The sequence below is a fragment of the Anopheles nili genome, chromosome 3 (genome assembly GCF_943737925.1).
Source record: "Anopheles nili chromosome 3, idAnoNiliSN_F5_01, whole genome shotgun sequence".
Classification (NCBI taxonomy): domain Eukaryota; kingdom Metazoa; phylum Arthropoda; class Insecta; order Diptera; family Culicidae; genus Anopheles; species Anopheles nili.
The window spans coordinates 49,566,826-49,583,438 of NC_071292.1; the positions used below are offsets into that span (position 1 = coordinate 49,566,826).

General features: G+C 42.1%; 4 protein-coding genes across 6 annotated transcripts; 3 read left to right on the forward strand and 1 right to left on the reverse strand.

Moving 5' to 3' along the window:
• Nucleotides 1-3,783: 3,783 nt before the first annotated feature.
• Nucleotides 3,784-4,696, forward strand: LOC128724523 (uncharacterized). Its single transcript, XM_053818247.1, has 4 exons — nucleotides 3,784-3,846; nucleotides 4,228-4,285; nucleotides 4,383-4,583; nucleotides 4,650-4,696. The coding sequence occupies exons 1-4, from the start codon at nucleotides 3,784-3,786 to the stop codon at nucleotides 4,694-4,696; spliced, it is 369 nt and encodes a 122-aa protein (XP_053674222.1).
• Nucleotides 4,697-4,774: 78 nt separating this feature from the next.
• LOC128724524 (endoribonuclease rege-1) lies at nucleotides 4,775-5,934 on the reverse strand. The gene is made up of 5 exons (XM_053818249.1): nucleotides 5,549-5,934; nucleotides 5,383-5,475; nucleotides 5,197-5,316; nucleotides 5,033-5,115; nucleotides 4,775-4,961 (listed from the first exon to the last, which is right to left on the reverse strand). The coding sequence occupies exons 1-5, from the start codon at nucleotides 5,932-5,934 to the stop codon at nucleotides 4,831-4,833; spliced, it is 813 nt and encodes a 270-aa protein (XP_053674224.1). The 3' UTR covers nucleotides 4,775-4,830.
• A 1,039-nt stretch (nucleotides 5,935-6,973) lies between these two features.
• Nucleotides 6,974-7,976, forward strand: LOC128727231 (uncharacterized). Its single transcript, XM_053821118.1, has 5 exons — nucleotides 6,974-7,255; nucleotides 7,325-7,437; nucleotides 7,496-7,589; nucleotides 7,650-7,795; nucleotides 7,860-7,976. The coding sequence occupies exons 1-4, from the start codon at nucleotides 6,974-6,976 to the stop codon at nucleotides 7,767-7,769; spliced, it is 609 nt and encodes a 202-aa protein (XP_053677093.1). The 3' UTR covers nucleotides 7,770-7,795; nucleotides 7,860-7,976.
• A 108-nt stretch (nucleotides 7,977-8,084) lies between these two features.
• LOC128725098 (glycerol-3-phosphate dehydrogenase [NAD(+)], cytoplasmic) lies at nucleotides 8,085-16,025 on the forward strand. Of its 3 annotated transcripts, none has more exons than XM_053818817.1 (7): nucleotides 8,085-8,177; nucleotides 8,477-8,603; nucleotides 9,237-9,414; nucleotides 11,652-12,231; nucleotides 12,309-12,462; nucleotides 12,534-12,626; nucleotides 14,393-15,053. In XM_053818817.1, exons 2-7 carry the CDS (start codon nucleotides 8,560-8,562, stop codon nucleotides 14,412-14,414), a joined length of 1,071 nt encoding a protein of 356 aa, XP_053674792.1. In that variant the 5' UTR covers nucleotides 8,085-8,177; nucleotides 8,477-8,559; the 3' UTR covers nucleotides 14,415-15,053. The 3 variants fall into 3 exon arrangements, with proteins under 3 accessions (XP_053674792.1, XP_053674793.1, XP_053674791.1); XM_053818818.1 differs by lacking the exon at nucleotides 14,393-15,053 and adding an exon at nucleotides 15,625-16,025 and having other exon boundaries at nucleotides 8,153-8,177; nucleotides 8,472-8,603; XM_053818816.1 differs by having other exon boundaries at nucleotides 8,153-8,177; nucleotides 8,472-8,603.
• Nucleotides 16,026-16,613: the final 588 nt, after the last annotated feature.

Below are 16,613 nucleotides of genomic sequence, written 5' to 3' on the forward strand. Positions count from 1 at the left end.
GTGAAGACGACGATCTCGTGCAAAAACTGCACGCCAAGGACGCGATAGTGCCTGATTTGCGCGCATACTTACTCTGATTACCGCTAACTACACTGTCTTCTGCTGCTACAACTCAAACGGCGACTAAACGACATTCCGAATGGGCGGGAAAACCGAATGCTTCGCTGGAAAAGAGAGCAGCGTGCGTTGGCGAGATGAACCTTCCCCACTACTCACTTCGGTAAAATTTTATCGTACGCTCCATATTCCCCCTATATCATCGCTCCATCATTTTCGGATACGTTTTGTCGCATGTCCTGTCGCAAGGACGACTTCCCCCCACCCACTCCTTTACCGTTGCGGTTGATCATCAAGCATTATTTCATTCGAGCTGATGATAGCTCGAAAGGACGATAGCCCCTAGACGAACTTCCTGCGTGGATTTTGTTTAGCACAATCCGCATAATACACAGCAAAGAGCTTCTCGTGTAGTCGCGTATGGGCGACTAGTGGAAGAAGATTTGGACGACCCTTCTCGGCGCGGCGTGTTGTGAGCTTGTATTACTGTCGCCGATTGGGAGAAGGCATAAGGGCTGACTATAGCAATTAAGGCAATAGCATGCCCCCCAATCATGCGTTTGTTCGGTGTGTTTGTGTGCGTGTACGGGAACATTATACTCTGGTGTAAAGTAAATTGAATTAAGCATAAACTTTGATTAAAACGAACGAGCACAGTATCACGATTTTTTTTTGTTTGCGGGATGGATAGAGGAGACGATAGCTTTATTTCTTCGTGCACAATTTTCTACATTATTTGCGTACCAGGGTATGGGCTAAGATTTTGTTTTTATCAAACGAAACGAATCGAATCGAAACCATACAGATCAGTTTTGTGCAATTTTGCTCACGATTCATCCCGGTTTACTTACGGCTGCTCGTATAATTGACCACGTACAAGTTGGAACCCTGTTGGAAGGTGTTAAATATCGGGCCCACCGCAAAATCCTTCACATAGTAGACCAGGTAGCTTCATTCTGCGAAAAAGAATGCTGCTCGACAGTATCACCAATCGGGCTGTAGAACAAATTGATAACAGTAAAAGATGGAAACCCAAACAAACAAAAACTGAAACAGCAGCGGCTCATCACCCCTTCCCCGCAGAAAGATATAAATGCCATATATATAGACATTTAGAGTATGTATATTTATTAAATTAATTTTAAGAAATATGGCTTATTTTTGTACGCAGATGAAGGGGTATTTGTAAAAGTGTTTTTTCTTTTAATATTTACACTGGTACACCATTTCAAAGGGAATTCTAGAAATAAGCGTATGATAAAGAAATCAAGAGAGATTGAGAGAGTTATAATGCGGCACAGGAAGATGATTTTGCTGAAATAGACAAACTCAAAGAGCAGCTAAGTGGGGTTCACAATATTAAATGCTAGATTATTCAAGACGGCGTGAAATGGTAAAATGGAAACAAATCAATCAATAGCATTATTAGCACAACTTGACGAGATAAATAAAATATGATAAAAGAAAAAACAGCAAGCGCAGTACAAGTTGGAACATGTTCCTCATCCATAGGATCATTTAAAATGATATACAAAAACGTGAAAATAGTCTAACGTGTAGCAAGATAGTTAACTGGAAGCAATTTAAAAAAAAAACAAGCGCATAGCAACAGATAAAGCAACAAAGATTTAAATGATATTTGCAAGTAGTTTTCTTTCGGATATATGATACATAAGAGGCATGGTTAGCATGGGTTTTAACTCGAAATGCACGGTCTCCTTTTTGGCTCACTTTTGCAATCATTTACATCGAATGCAGTTAAGTATAGCAGGTATTTTACATTGATTAGATAGATAATGTAAACAGTTTTTTGCAGAAGTAAACAGTTATCGATAAGAAAACCCACATCATCATTCCGCTTCGACGAAGGGCGGGAGAGGCACAGCTTAACTAGTCCTTTATTGTTTTTTTTTAAAGTAACTCAACACGCAAACAACGAAACGCCAACGGGAAACGGACTGTTGCAGGAAGGCATGTCATGTTTAGTCTAAACGAAACGAAACCTCTGGGCAGGAGAGCCCTGGAAATGGTTCTCTTTACCACGAGAAATTCGCACAGATTCACAGCCACGGGGAGCCAGGGTCCAGGCTTTTACCTTATCGTAACAAGGTTTTTGCTTTGCCGACTCAGTGGTTGAATTCGAGTGCTCGGTGCCGCACAAGTCCAATGTCAAATGATACTTTTTACTCGCGGAAAAGTATGGTTCTCATTTCGACCGTTGGCTTGTCGTGCTGAAAACAAAGTTTCCGCTGCTTCCTTCCGGATTTGGTAAAAAAAAAAAAGAAAAACGGTATTTTAGATCATTTTCGCGTATTTCCATTAAACCCGCGCAGTTTTGTGAAGCGAACTCTAGAGAGCGAAGAAGCTCGCATCTAAACCGAAACGAATAAATCTCAACGATGCTACTGATGAGCGCATCAATTTATCCAATCAAAATCTGTACAAACTAAAAATAGCATTAGTGGCACACTAGCGCAATCCGAGTTCAACCGAATCAATCGCGCCTATACGCACATTGCCTTGCGCATACGGCATGCAAGAAACCATTTACATTTCATGGAGTACTTCACTTTCCACTATTGCGCTAGAGCAAGTTAAAAAAATAGAAATAACAAAAAAGGTTAACTAGTAGACATTTGATTCCAGCATTCGCAGGGTCGGTGGCAGGAAAAACATTTAACTACGATTTCGAATTGTGGTCAGCGAGCTTCTGTTTGCTCACGAAGAAGACAATGAACATGTGCAAAAAACTTGTACTTCTCAACTGTGAAGGTTTTGAACAGGTAACGATCGCAGGAGGCTGTTTTGTGTTGCCGGTCCGGTAATGTTCGAACGTTGCCAAATGGGACGCGCGTGGCATATTACACTTTTCCTTAAGCCTGATCGCTGAGAAGCGTGGAGCTGTTTTGAATTACGCGCACCCAAAACGATTGAAATTGGAATAATCGGAAAAGACTCTCATGTCGTTTGCTCTCTCACTCTCTTTGCCTCTCTCTTCGCAAAATGCTTATCAAATTAGTCAACCGAGCAGAATAAGATTTATGGATTTACCAAATAAGAAAACATAAAAGCGTTTGCGGGCATTCTGCATCCAAGAAAACCGGATACTGATTTTGAAATATGAAAAAAAAGCTAAAAACACTCAAGATATGCCGGTTCTAGTAAAAACGCTTACTCGTGATGAAAGAATCATTTAAAAGGAAAAAAACGCAAAAGCATTAAAAAGCAGCCCTTTTGCGGGCGAAACAGTGTTGTAAAGATACACGAATAGAAGTAAACAAGACGGGACATTATGCTTAAGAATGCTATCGTTTCTTTTTTTGAAAATTGTTATGTATATCCGAAAAGAGGAACCGTGTTTCCACAATGTGTTGAACATATCAAATCACTGCGAGTTTTAGTTAAGTCATTTGCTCTTATGATCAATTTGTTCATCAATACGCTCGAAAATAAAAAATAGCTAATCTTCCATGGCCCACGAGGTTGTCCTACATTTAAGGACATTAGTTGAGCTTCAAAATTAGACATCATGCTTACGGCGTCTCTCCGTGAGTCCCGAACACACGTTAAGCTGACGATTAGGCCAAGTCTCGATAAAATGTGTACGCGCCTTGCTAAGAACCAAGGCTGTGTGCATCGAAGCTGACGCCACAAGGGGTTCACTTCATCTATTTATCACACCCGCTATCATCTACTAAAGGTGAGTCGAACGTGAAACATCTCCGAATGGCGGCGTACATAGTTGTACCGGTGATCCTGTTCACGATGCTTGCCGTTTGGCTGTTAGTGGTAAGTGCACTGCGTTAGTGTGGCCATAAAAACCATTCGGTAATGGCCAAATGGTGATTATTTGCCCGGTTGATTTGTGCACGCCATAATTTGTCAAGAATTTTCTCCACCTTTCGAAGTGAGCTAAACGCGTGCATGGTTACGTTTAGTCATCGTTATTTGGAGCACGTTCCGTATCGTGGCGTTTTCGGTATCTTATCGGTAGCTTAACAAATGGATAAAAGCGAATATGTATCACTGTCAAACTGCTAGCAGCAACTTTTTGGAGTTCCACGCCACAAAATCGTTTATTTTAATTAACATCCAACAGTTTAAAGTTTTAACAACATTCTATTTTATTACCTTTGCATCTCGTTTTTTGCATTTTTTGCAAATTTTCAGTACATGTACGACAAACGGTTTAAAAACCCGCTAAGTTCCACGCAATCCACGCAACCTGGTGAGTTAAATTACGCACCCGATTTTCACAAAATGGCAATTGCGTGAGGTGACCGCAATTCGGTTGCGTTTATCGTTGTTTTTTTTTTCATCTCCAGCAACTACTTGTACGAACGTAAGGCAAGAGGGTATAGTGTATACAATATCAAACACCCCCGCCGATGGTGCCACGAACTCCAACGGTGCTACCTATCCGTCATCAGGCGGAAATATACGCATTGAGACTGACCCACGGGCTCCACCGCCACAGTACGGTTACACCAATCAGAACCTGATCGTTGTGACGACAATCCCTAGGGGTGCGTGTGCATTGTGTGCTTTGGTTTAAAGGAAAACCGCACTAAAATGATGTGCTTCATTTACAGATCTTCCACCGTCCTATGACCAGGCAACTCGAACTTCGCTCTCGTGAAACGTACTTCAAATCTCATGTGATACTTTAGTTAAATCCTTCGATCGGTTATCTTTTAGAAAATAAACGCCTCTTTTATATTACATATGGTACAGTACAGGTCAGCAAGCGCATCTTTTAACAGAGGTGCCGCCTCAGGCCGAATAACCGTTTAAGATTTGATCGTTACTGGGACGATCTTGTCCGTACGGATCCGGTGTGAGAAAGAATTCGTTTCGACACCACGAGAAGGTAAGCACACGATTCAATATTAAGTGACGCCATGCTGAAAACAAGCAAAGTATCAAATGGCATTGAGCCAACGCTAGAATTCGTCTGTCAAACAAGCATAATTACCCGGAGATGCATCTAAGAGATCTCGAAAGTAGTCGTTTGATACGATAACACCGTCAAATTTCTCCGCTATCGCAAGTATTAGCCTTAAAAGGGCAATAAATGAATCGTTAATGCCACTAGGGATTATTTACAGAACACCCCAGCGCGTCAGAAAAGATAGTTACCGATCATCGTACGCGTTAGAAAATTGGCCTGGAAGTTTTTTGCTGGGCGCTAGCGTTATTTCCTCTTGCCGGTACAGCTTTTGTAGCAGCATCTGATCGGTGCTTTGGCTTCTGTTTAGCCTGCATGCGCGGAAGAATGCATCAGAACGGCTGAAAGTATTTAAATGCCCCTAAAATTTGACTTACCTGTACTGAGGCACTACGGCGACTACTTCATGGCCTAGCGTTTTGAAATAATTTAAACATATTTCCAACCGTTTTGCAGAGAACACTTTCCTGCTGTCAGGTTGTTCACTGAAAGTAAAAAATTCGTTGCGTTCAAACTGCATGCTCAAAATGAAGCAATACCTACATGGTCGCAACGTTGTTACCATCGATGACCACCATTCGCTTCTTCGGTGACTCTGGTGCGGGTATGCTGCTTGGTTTTACTTTGCTTTTTGTCTCGTTTTTGGCGGTTGGTGACTGTTTACGACAGGAATATTTCGTCGTTCGAGGCATTACTATGTCATATCCCAAGGGAATGCACACGTTGGGTAATACGGGACGGGAGGAACTGGTAGGTTGGTCGTCGGAGTCATCGCTTAGATCGATAACTTCTGACACAAGTTCTATGGACGACGGTGTAGTTGCTTTATTTAAGCTACTTGCGGTAGCCATATCATCGCTACTGGCACTCTTGCCGGCCTGGTTTTGCGTCGAAGCAGAAGTAGGGACACTTTCGATGTTGATGGTCATGATTTCTTCGCAAGCGTTCACGGATTGATCTATACTGCTGTCCAGCACAATGGTGCTTTCCTCGAATGCCTCAGATTTGTGAGTTGGATTGTTTTGATCGAAAACAACGTTGTACAGTGGAATCTCTCCCTGGTGTACACCAGGTTTTCGGTCAAGATAAAACAATTCGTGAGGTTGCGCTCCATCATTTGTGTTGGAACATGCATTCTCTTCATCTGAATCATCGATCACAATCGCATCCGCTACAGGTTGTGGTGGATTTGGCAGCTTGGCTTTTTTGGAGGTGACTTTAAAGTTTGTGTTTCTCTCTGATAATTTTAAATTATTTTCACTGGGCATATTGCAGAGCTGCTCTTGACCTCGTTCCTTATGGTCTTTCTTTGAATGTACAGGGATCTATAAAGCAAACGATCGAAAGTTTATGTGCTAGTTTCACATAGAGGAAGAGTTTAGACTTACATTATTTAGTTCGAGCGGTATCTGGCCTTTCCTCAGGTTCTTTGCTTTTTCCAGCCTTGGATTCACCTGAAAAGAGTTGATAAATTTATATTTTCAAATTTTTTGTTTGGAATTTCAACTGATTGCCTACTTGCTTAAATCGATTTAACTTGTTCTTTTGTTTCATATCGGGGGTTTTCTTCTTTCGCTTCATTTTGGCATTGGGTGTCTTGAATGGATTGACTTTCTGCATAGAGACTTTCCTCCGAACTGGGCTTTTCTTCATCGTCTTTTCACGCGCCATACTAAAATGATATGTACAAATCTAAGCATAGACTCATATGAAACCCTGCTACCGAGGAAAACAATGCACTTTTGAGCTAAACAATCGCATGCTTACTTTAGAGAAAGTATTTGAATGCGCATGTGCGATTACGGAAACAGCAAAAAGCCACCAACAAGCTTCGAGGCGTCATGAATGACATTAGTCACATTGGCGACCAGCAGAGAATAGTCACACAGGTCGTTTCGGGAAAAGACCATAAGAACTAGTGTCCTCTAAACGGAACGAGCCAAAGACGAGCGTGATCGTGAAGCAAAAATGGAAACGATATGGGAAAATATATGCACAGCGCTGGAGGTTTCACCGGAGCTATCGGAGAAGTGGCTGGCCAAATTGCATGCCCAGTACACGGAGCCCCATCGACACTATCACAGCGAGTCCGAGCTGATCCGCAGAAAAGTGCCTCATTTGTTAGGGGCCAGTGTATGTTTGCAGCTAGCCACCCTGTTCCAGTATTTCCATTTCGAGGCAGAAAAAGACTGTATGCCGCGAAACTGCGAGGTGGTCACCGAATTTTTCACGGAAAACAAACATTTGAGTGTAAATGGGCATCTGGCATGATCCGAAGCCACAGATTGTGAAACCACTTCTGTTCACTTTTACTTTTAGAAATCGCTGGAAAACAATGTAAAACGATTGCTTGGAGACCCGCAAGCGGATGCAAGCGAACTGACAGAAGATGATGTTCAATTTTTCCAAGACTTGGACCTGTTGGTGCTGGGGTATGTTACCCACATCGAACATATATCTTCTATTGCCAATCTTTGTTTCTTTAAGCAGCACTCCTCCAGATGAGTACAAGCAGTATACCGAGCAACTTCGTGCCGAATGTACCCCGGAAGACGTTAGTTCCTATGACAAAATGCGACTGAAGGTAGGTAGTCCTGGAAGACCGTTAGTTGTAAGCTGCATTGAGCCTATTTTCGTTTTTCAGTTGCTACAGACTCTTAGCCGTATACCGACCATTTACCTTACGAAGGAATTCAATGAACGCTTTGAGGATGTGGCGCGGGCCAATATTGAACAAGAAATAAAGGATTTGCAAGTGAAGTAAAGATGATTGTTGAAACTCACCTGAATGTAAGTATTAATCGTTCGCCGTAACGTGTTCGTGCGTGTTCAAATTACCGCTCGTCGGTCCTAGTTAAAAGAGATCTTTCGAACCGAGCTGTCGCTAAATAAATCAGTATAAAATGACGAGATTGACGTAGATGCAAATCGCACAACCGATCAAAATGTGTTCCCGCGTACATTGACCACATGCATTGTTATAACTACTGCAAATACGAGCGAAATAAATATAAACAAGCCATGTGAGAAATGTCACGAGTGACGTTCGGCTCACTGACAGCGTTGTCAGTTTGATCCGCAGGGGTACCCGTGTCGGGGTTGGTTATTTTGTTCAATCCATTGACTGTTGCGATTCCCTTCGTTTCGCTTGCGAGAACCGGACCCGTTCTAAGTAAGTAGCGCGTATTTTGCGGTTCAGACCAGCCGGTGACCACGGGGAAACGGTGTTGTGCGCTGTTTATATTGTTCATCGGGTTTGGCGATTGGTGTCAACGCATCTCCCGCTACAAAAATAAATAGAAACAAACACACACCCACACGTGGTCGCCGTGATCAGCCCAGCAGAGCTAGGTTTGGCGAGAGCCGATCCGAACCCGAACACCCGCGCTCAGTGTGTCCGTTGGTTGAATTCGTAATTCGTGCATTACATAAAGTCCGTTTTTCGTACCGTTCCACTGCCTATCAGCACAGCTTCCGACTGGTGATCCATTCTCTCGCTGCCGCTGCAACCGTCCTCCTGTTTTTGAGTGTTTTTTTCCGACCAGCACCGCACCATGGCTGATAAAGTTCGCGTTTGTATCGTTGGTTCCGGAAACTGGTAAGTGCACTGCGGAGTAGCAAATAGATATTTTTCCCTCGTATAAGTGCTCCCCCATCCGGAAGGTCCCGCGGCTGTCCTTGACCAAACAAGGCTGCTATGTTTGACAGTGCGGTAATATCCTGGCGCGAGCATGTGTGTACCCACCGCGGACGCATCCTGGATAAACATTGACCTAGTGCTACTCTCCATGCTCTTGTAAAGAACTGTCGCACACTTGCAAGGAGCAGAATTTTTCCGCGTGAAAAAGAAAAACCACGAGCGTTCGGCAGTTGCTCGGGTCAGGGTTACGTAAAGGGGGAGATAAAGAGAAACGGTTCTACGGTTGCAAATATAATATGGGGGAAACTGTGTGTGTTGGTGTAGGCGTATTTACACCTTATCACACCGAGAAACGGCAATCAAATGAAGCGAAAAAAAAGAGTCCCTGAACCGTTTTGAACAGGGACATCTTGTGAAGGTTACACTTCTCAACAATCCGTTGTTCTTTAGTAAACATGGTATGAAATGCAGGACGAAGGGATTTCGCTCGGGGAAATTTTTCTCTGGCCGATGTTTTTATTTACGTTGAGCGGCGAAATGTGCCAATGACTAATGGAAATGTGCCTCCTTGTTTTTCTTTTCATTTACTAGGGGTTCGGCAATCGCCAAAATCGTGGGTGCCAATGCCAAGCGGCTGCCCGCCTTCGAGGATCGTGTCACGATGTACGTGTACGAGGAGATGATCGACGGCAAGAAGCTGACGGAAATCATCAACACGACGCACGAGAACGTGAAGTACCTGCCTGGACACAAGCTGCCCGAGAACGTCGTAAGTTGGAATGTTCCATCTCAATCGAAGCATTTGGGGCGAGTTCCACGGACGGGTTGGCCGGTGTATTTTTAGTACGTGTACGCCTTTTTGTCCTTTGTCACGATGCCAAAGCCAACGGTCAACGATCAGCGCGATTCAACCGTCCTTGGATCTTGGAGGTGAACGTCCAAGGTCTGATATCGCAATGACCGTGAAAACTATGGGCCTCAGACCCAGAATATCGTTTGGCATGCGAATTGTGATGGATATTAATTGATAGCACTACACAATCTGCCTGTTATCTTTTGTTTACCACACTTTTGCCCTATCACCCTGTGCTTGCTTTGCAATGGAAGATTATGAGTGTTTTTTACACTTATCTACTCTTTATGATGGCGGTTTATCTTATCGCCAAGGGTCTATCGTGAATGTGTACCGCTGCAAGCGATTAATAATTGCCTAATCAACTCATGATGAAGTGCTTCCATTACTTTACCAAATAGGCAAGGCTTGCGCTGAACAGAACCTGGAGCAATTCATTAAATTGTTTCTAACTTTCTTCCACATACAGTTCCGCAACAGTTCCATTCCTTCTGAAATCTCTTGAGTCGATAATGTCGGGTTTTCTGTTCTGCCTAGCGTCATATGTGGGTCGGTTTTGGTCCGCTGGTTTCATTTATCTCCCATTAGGCTAGTGTGTGGTTGGTTTTGTGTGCATCGGGTACACACCATACCGATGGCGTTCCGTTTACGCTTATGCACTTCGGTCGATAGTTGTAGAGCAATTATACTTGAGAAACGTGCACGTGACCGCACGTGTATGATACGGAAGCATGCACTCTGTTGTCTAGATGACCTCATGTGTGCCATTGAACAACGTCTCTACTATCCGCTACGCTCCGTAAGGGGCCGTTGTAGGTTGTGCACCAAGTTGTGCTATATCTGCTTCCGCCCAATTGCTTCCTTATGATTGGAATTGTGGAGAACTTTATGTAGATCATGTTTCTATGAAGTTTACATGGTCCTCTAGCAGTTTGCGTCTATCAACTCTGGGCTCTGTTGCGATATTGCGACCCTAATTCTTCTTGCAAATATTATATAGTGATTTGTTTGTTAAATTGCCTTGTTTAAACAATGTATTTTTCTTCTTACTAAAGTTCTCAACACTTTTTATACATTTGTTTTTGAAAATTGGCCAAATCAAACCCGTCTAATAATCTTTCGCCCCCAAACAGACGTAATCTTCCGCCCCAAAATATTGTTTTATTTTGAGCTGAGCGGAAGCGAAGAAAAGCACCCCAAAGCGAAAGGTTATCGTGCTGTGCCAGTCCGGCTTAATCAATCAATTCAAATCATCGCCTTTCATGTCACTTCTTGAGTCGTTCGCAATGGAAAGTCGCTCGGCTCTTGTTGCAGCTAAACCTGTTTTCCTGCGAATAGGGCAGTAGAGCGTGGAAAGCAAGGGGTGGAAACGGGCAAGAAGGCGTAAACTTTTATCGCGCTTATCATTAACCTTTGAAACGCTCCGACAGTCATCGCATGTCTGTCAATCAGCTTGCACAGGCAAAAGACAATAGCGCCAATTATGTAAGACGATTGTTTGGATGTTTGAAATGCATACCGAAAAGATCGATGGTATGCACCTTTAACACGAGAAAAAAGAAGAACAATTGATCAAACAAACGAATGGAAATGATTAACTTTCGTATCAAATTTTTGATGAATGATTCCAACTACATATTTACCTGTTTTTATACCATTTTTGGTCATCAGAAATCTTTCCTATTTGTTTAACAATTTCATACATTATCCGATTGTTCGTAGCCGGTATGCGGCGAGCTATAGTTTCAACGCTTTCGATCGAAAACGGAGCGTCGCCCACAGTGGAAATCGTCCGCCTACGTGCGGGTTATTTTTAAACCAATCGTAACTATAAAACTCGCGCGACAAAAGAGGCGATCAACCATGAAGACGAATGGTGCTCGTTGTCGATCATTAGATGGAAGTCTCGTTGTTGTGTTGTTGATTTTGGCAAACCATTCAAGCTTATCAAATTATGAAAGTGAATGTTTCATATATAAGACTGTCAAAGTCACACGCAGGTTTAGACCTTAAAAATATTTTTAAAATTTGGAACTATTTTTTCTGCTTTGATAATAGCCAAAAGTAGAAGAGAGTCAGAAAAAGGTTCCATTCAATGCTAAATGTGCTTCAAAATTGTCTTCTTATTTTCCCCACTACCACTCGTTCCTTAGGTTGCCGTTCCGGATGTCGTTGATGCGGCGAAGGATGCCGACATTCTCATTTTCGTCGTGCCACACCAGTTCATCCGGGGACTTGGCACGCAGCTGCTGGGCAAAATCAAGTCGACTGCCGTAGGCCTGTCACTGATCAAGGGCTTTGATGTTGCGGAGGGCGGTGGCATGGAGCTGATCTCGCACTTGATCACGAAACATCTGAAGATTCCGTGCTCGGTGCTGATGGGCGCCAACCTGGCCGGTGAAGTGGCCGAGGAAAAGTTCTGCGAAACCACGATCGGATGCCGGGACATGAAGATCGCGCAAACGCTTCGCGATCTGTTCCTGACGCCAAACTTCCGCGTGGTCGTTGTTGACGATGTTGATGCGGTGGAAATTTGCGGTGCCCTGAAGAACATCGTGGCTTGCGGTGCCGGGTTTGTGGACGGCATGGGTCTGGGTGATAACACGAAGGCAGCCGTCATTCGGTTAGGGTTGATGGAGATGATCAAGTTTGTTGATGTGTTCTATCCGGGCAGCAAGCTGTCGACGTTCTTCGAGAGCTGCGGTGTTGCTGATCTCATCACCACGTGTTACGGTACGTTTGCACGTTAGCGATGCGTGCTACTTATTTTCCATACACTGACACAATGCCTTATTTTTACGTTCAAACAGGTGGCCGAAACCGTAAAGTATCCGAAGCGTTCGTCAAAACCGGCAAGACGATCAAGCAGCTGGAAGATGAAATGCTGAACGGACAGAAGCTGCAGGGTCCGATCACCGCGGAGGAGGTGAACTTCATGCTGAAGAGCAAAGGAATGGAGGACAAGTAAGATCGAGTCTATCACCTCCTCGGTTGAAAGGTATAGCTTCATTCGCATGGTCGGCTTTCATTTTCAGATTCCCGCTGTTTACCGCCATCCACAAAATCTGTACGGGACAGGTGAAGCCGCAAGGATTCTTGGACTGCCTGCGCAACCACCCGGAGCACATGTAAGTCGAACTTCTCCTTCTTCTTCTCTCTCTCTCTCTCCTTATCTGAGTTGTTAAAAAGTGGTCCACCACTCAAAGCGTTACTCTGTTCGATCAAAACTCGTTTTGTGCAATAATGCCTAAACATGTGTTAGCATTTTGTAGTCAGCAAAGTAAAAACCGAACCGTGTTTCAGTACAAACGGATGCAATATGAGCCAGAGCAGAAGAGGCAATAGCAGGGATCGCTGTAGCCGTTGATACGAGATTTGTTAAATTATTGTTGAGCGCAGGCGAAAAGCCTTGCGTGTGCCGACTGGATAAGAGCTTAGAATTGGCTATTAGGGTATAATTGAGTGTTGCCATAGGCATTAGCAAAAAAACTAACAAAACGGCACGGCACCCTGCTTGTTGTAGTGAAGGTTTTAATTAGAGAAAAAAAAACCCAAACCAAATGAAAGATTCGATAGGAGAAGCGGATGTAGATTGCATCCCTGATTATAGTCAGAAGAGGAAACTGTACTCGAACACCCCCGGTTTAGTAGAATTTCCAATTTTGCACTACAGTTTTCGCATTTCTTCAGCTCAGCTCTTTTCATGTCGTTTGAAATTTGTTTTTGTTTTCCTTTTACCGTTGTGTTTCCATTATCAAACGGGCAATTTTTCGTTTGTTTTGTTTTCTAATTTGCGTTATATGTTGCGGTTTCTTACTCCATCGAACCCTCTAGCACTTTCGCTTTATGTATAGTATTTAGCAGTTTATGTTTTCTTATGATATAGCGCTAGAAAATATGAGTTACGTGTACAGTTGATAATTTGCATCGTTTGAAAATGACACAAATTTCATCATCCGTGGGTCATTGTGCAAGTTTAGTTAAACAAAGGCGTATTCAGTTTGTGTTAACGATCGCATAATTTTATTTCGCTAGAAACTGGAAAACCAATGTGTATAGGCATGATTAAGTGATCGATGTATATTCGTTGTTAATATATATTTTTGCCACTGTTTGTATGGAATTATATAATTTTCTTTTTACTTACTTTCAGTAGGTGTTATTTTTCATGTTTTTTATCCACTTTTTCGACCATTTCCGAACCTTCAATTCGTCTTGCAATTCTAAAAATATATTTTTAATTTTTACATTCATTTATGTTGTTTTGCTTTGGGCAGCTTTTATGTGTTTGTTTGATTTAAATCTAATACTAACATAAGTGCCTTTTTGCTTCGAAGTTTTCAATAAATTTAATAACATGCGTTAGATTATTTAGACACAGATACTAATTTGCCTTCTACTGCGGGTTGAAGGCGTAGCAAAATCTTTAAATGCTTTATTCCAGATGTTGACGATATTACTTATTCTTTTTTCAGTTTGAGTTTAAAAAATTTATTTATTTTTTAAACCGCTTGAAGATTTCGAAGGGCCACTTAGCGCGTTAAATACAAAATTTTGATTGTGAAAAATTCAATGGCGCATGGAGCAATCAAAAATCATGTGCATGAAATTAATCGGTGTGTGAGTGTGCCATAGCCAAAGCTTAAGCAATGAATCCAACTTTCAAGCCTCGCCTTTTGGGTATTTAAGTGAAATAAATCATCTGTTTTAACTGCACCCTTTTATCACTCGCCGTTGAAGTATGTTTGCATGTTTTTTTCTCCTTATTGTTTCACATAACATGAATATATTTTACGATCTCTTTCACCACCCACGTGAAAGGGCTCAATAAGTGTGTTGATCACAAGTTTTATGTTTTTGTTTCTCTTTCTCCTTTCTTGTTCCTTCGTTTTAGGACACCTTGGGCAAAGCTCTAGAGAAACACTTGCTCACAAAGCCATTCTCTAATACCATAATCACCTCCCTCCCCAATAGCAAATCAATTGCATTTAATAGAGGCGTAAATCATAAGTCTTTTGCTCGAAAGATTCCCATAGCAATACGTTCTGCAGAAGCAGACACAAAATTTAGGTTCTAATCGGGGCGCTTAGGTTTACTGGGTGTATGCATTTATTTTGATGAAACTTTTAAATACGTTATTCAATTTAGTTTGACCCTAGAATAGGGTGGTAGTCACAAGTACCAAAAAATCAAACCAAGCTAACACATTCCATTCGAAGGTACTCAATACTTCCATACTAACAGTAACATATCGATTGTGCTTTTTGGGAATTTCGCTTTTTTGAGATGTTGAGTGTAGCTAACAGTTGAACTGAAACTCTCTTTATTCTATTTAGGCTATTTTTGCATTTGGGGCTTTGTCAGTTTTTTTGTACTATTACGGGATAATTTTAGATAGGTGCAAAGTTTTGTTACGGGATAAATTTATACTGTTCATCCAACGACATCACAACTGGTTCTGGTATGAAGAAAAAAATACTCAGAAAAAACAATCCGTCAACAAATGTGATAAGAAAGCTGATTGGAAAGTGAATAAACCTGAACAGTTATTGGGATCGAATTGGTGTTCAATTGTTGAGAAAAATAAGAAGATTTACATAGATAATTGGCCTTAAATGTGCTCCTTCTCTGATCCATGACATTGTGCTATTTAATCTCTCATCCTTTCGTTTTCCGACACGTGTGACTCGAATGTTCAACTGTTTTATGTTATTTTCCGACAATGTTGAGTTAGTTTTTGTCCTTATGTTTCGTTCTTATCCTTTCATCATCACTGCACTGATCGAAACTGTTATCTGTAGCGAATTGTTTTTGCGTATGACATTTAATCGGCAAGATAGTTGAATGTTCAAAATCTGCACCACAAAATATAGCTACAAATTCAGTTATAGTTTGAAATTGCCATTGGTTTTGTACCCGTGAACTAATGTATGTTCTTTTGAACTCGCTCTCTCTGCGTTGCGCGAACAAGGTAAGTACTGCACCATTTTCCGTTACCGTAACAAGTAATTTGCATCGGGGTGTGGAGATCCCGCGCAGAATTAATCGAAGAGTTTTTATTGAATTGCAGCAAATTTGACACAAAGTGCAGTAAGGTGTATTTTTGCTATATTTCTGCTATTGTAGGCAAACGTTTTCCTAAATCGATAACGGAGGCGGATGTATCGCGTGATGATGGAGGGCGGAAGCTTGAACAAGTGTGTGCAAATCCCGCGCTGAGTTCATTCGCTATGAGTCACGCTCGCATGCCAGCATACGCGATTCGCAGAACCAGCGATGATAACCAACGCGCTCGGTATTAGCAAATTCTAGCAAAAAAAGAAACGTTCCCAAGATGGAATTTAAATAACACAGAGTCACCGCCTCGATATCCCACCCTGATATTCCTTTTCCCGTGGAAGTAGAACCGAATCTTAAGCCAAGCGAATTTTAGACATTTCTATTTGATACATATTGTTATAGAAAAAAAAACAAAACTCAATGAAAGTATTGTACATAACCGCGTAATAAATTCGAAAAGCTAGTCAACGAAACAGAATCGTTTATTTTAATGTATTTTTTGTATTGCTTTGTTATGCGTTAATGGGTATTCACTTGAAAGATATTGAAGCATTTGGCTGGTTTGAATTCCAAATTTATATCTCGTTTATTTGTCTTTTTTTGTACCAAATTTAATGCACGCAATAAAATTCCAATACATATCCTTAACAAATTGGGTAGAGCAGCTATTGTCAAACGGTAACTGTCGGTGGTGTTTTAAAAAAATGCAAATGAGCCATCCCGTCGCCGTAATCGTTGACAGCACCCGTCGGGTTGATCGGAACTGTCAAAACGTCAAACACGGTGCAACCCGGAGCACTGCGTACTCGCGAATGCCAAGAGATGATAAAAGAACTTTGCTGTTTCTCTCTCACGCGCAGCGGAGAAATAATCGCTCGTTCCGCGAAGGAAGTCGTGTATCATGAAGTGGTGGCGACTGAATCCTTGAGTGAAGAAAAAACGGTACATCAATTTATCCTTGCTCCATTGCGCGATGTCTTCGCCACAAACACGGTGCGGTGAAATAGTGCAGTGTCACGAACCGAAACACAGGAATTGTGCGAACCAAAGTGGCT

Excerpts from the sequence above, each read along its gene's own strand:
- LOC128724523 (XM_053818247.1), top strand. The coding sequence starts at position 3,784 with ATGGCGGCGTACATAGTTGTACCGGTGATCCTGTTCACGATGCTTGCC. Across the intron at positions 3,847-4,227 it reads TTGCCGTTTGGCTGTTAGTG|TACATGTACGACAAACGGTT; the intron begins GTAAGTGCACTG and ends GCAAATTTTCAG. Across the intron at positions 4,584-4,649 it reads TGTGACGACAATCCCTAGGG|ATCTTCCACCGTCCTATGAC; the intron begins GTGCGTGTGCAT and ends CTTCATTTACAG.
- LOC128724524 (XM_053818249.1), bottom strand. The coding sequence starts at position 5,934 with ATGACCATCAACATCGAAAGTGTCCCTACTTCTGCTTCGACGCAAAAC. Across the intron at positions 5,476-5,548 it reads GGTAACAACGTTGCGACCAT|CAGGAAAGTGTTCTCTGCAA; the intron begins GTAGGTATTGCT and ends ACAACCTGACAG. Across the intron at positions 5,116-5,196 it reads TCTAACGCGTACGATGATCG|GCTAATACTTGCGATAGCGG; the intron begins GTAACTATCTTT and ends TGCCCTTTTAAG.
- LOC128727231 (XM_053821118.1), top strand. The coding sequence starts at position 6,974 with ATGGAAACGATATGGGAAAATATATGCACAGCGCTGGAGGTTTCACCG. Across the intron at positions 7,256-7,324 it reads CGGAAAACAAACATTTGAGT|AAATCGCTGGAAAACAATGT; the intron begins GTAAATGGGCAT and ends TTTTACTTTTAG. Across the intron at positions 7,590-7,649 it reads ATGACAAAATGCGACTGAAG|TTGCTACAGACTCTTAGCCG; the intron begins GTAGGTAGTCCT and ends TTCGTTTTTCAG.
- LOC128725098 (XM_053818817.1), top strand. The coding sequence starts at position 8,560 with ATGGCTGATAAAGTTCGCGTTTGTATCGTTGGTTCCGGAAACTG. Across the intron at positions 8,604-9,236 it reads ATCGTTGGTTCCGGAAACTG|GGGTTCGGCAATCGCCAAAA; the intron begins GTAAGTGCACTG and ends TTCATTTACTAG. Across the intron at positions 9,415-11,651 it reads ACAAGCTGCCCGAGAACGTC|GTTGCCGTTCCGGATGTCGT; the intron begins GTAAGTTGGAAT and ends CTCGTTCCTTAG.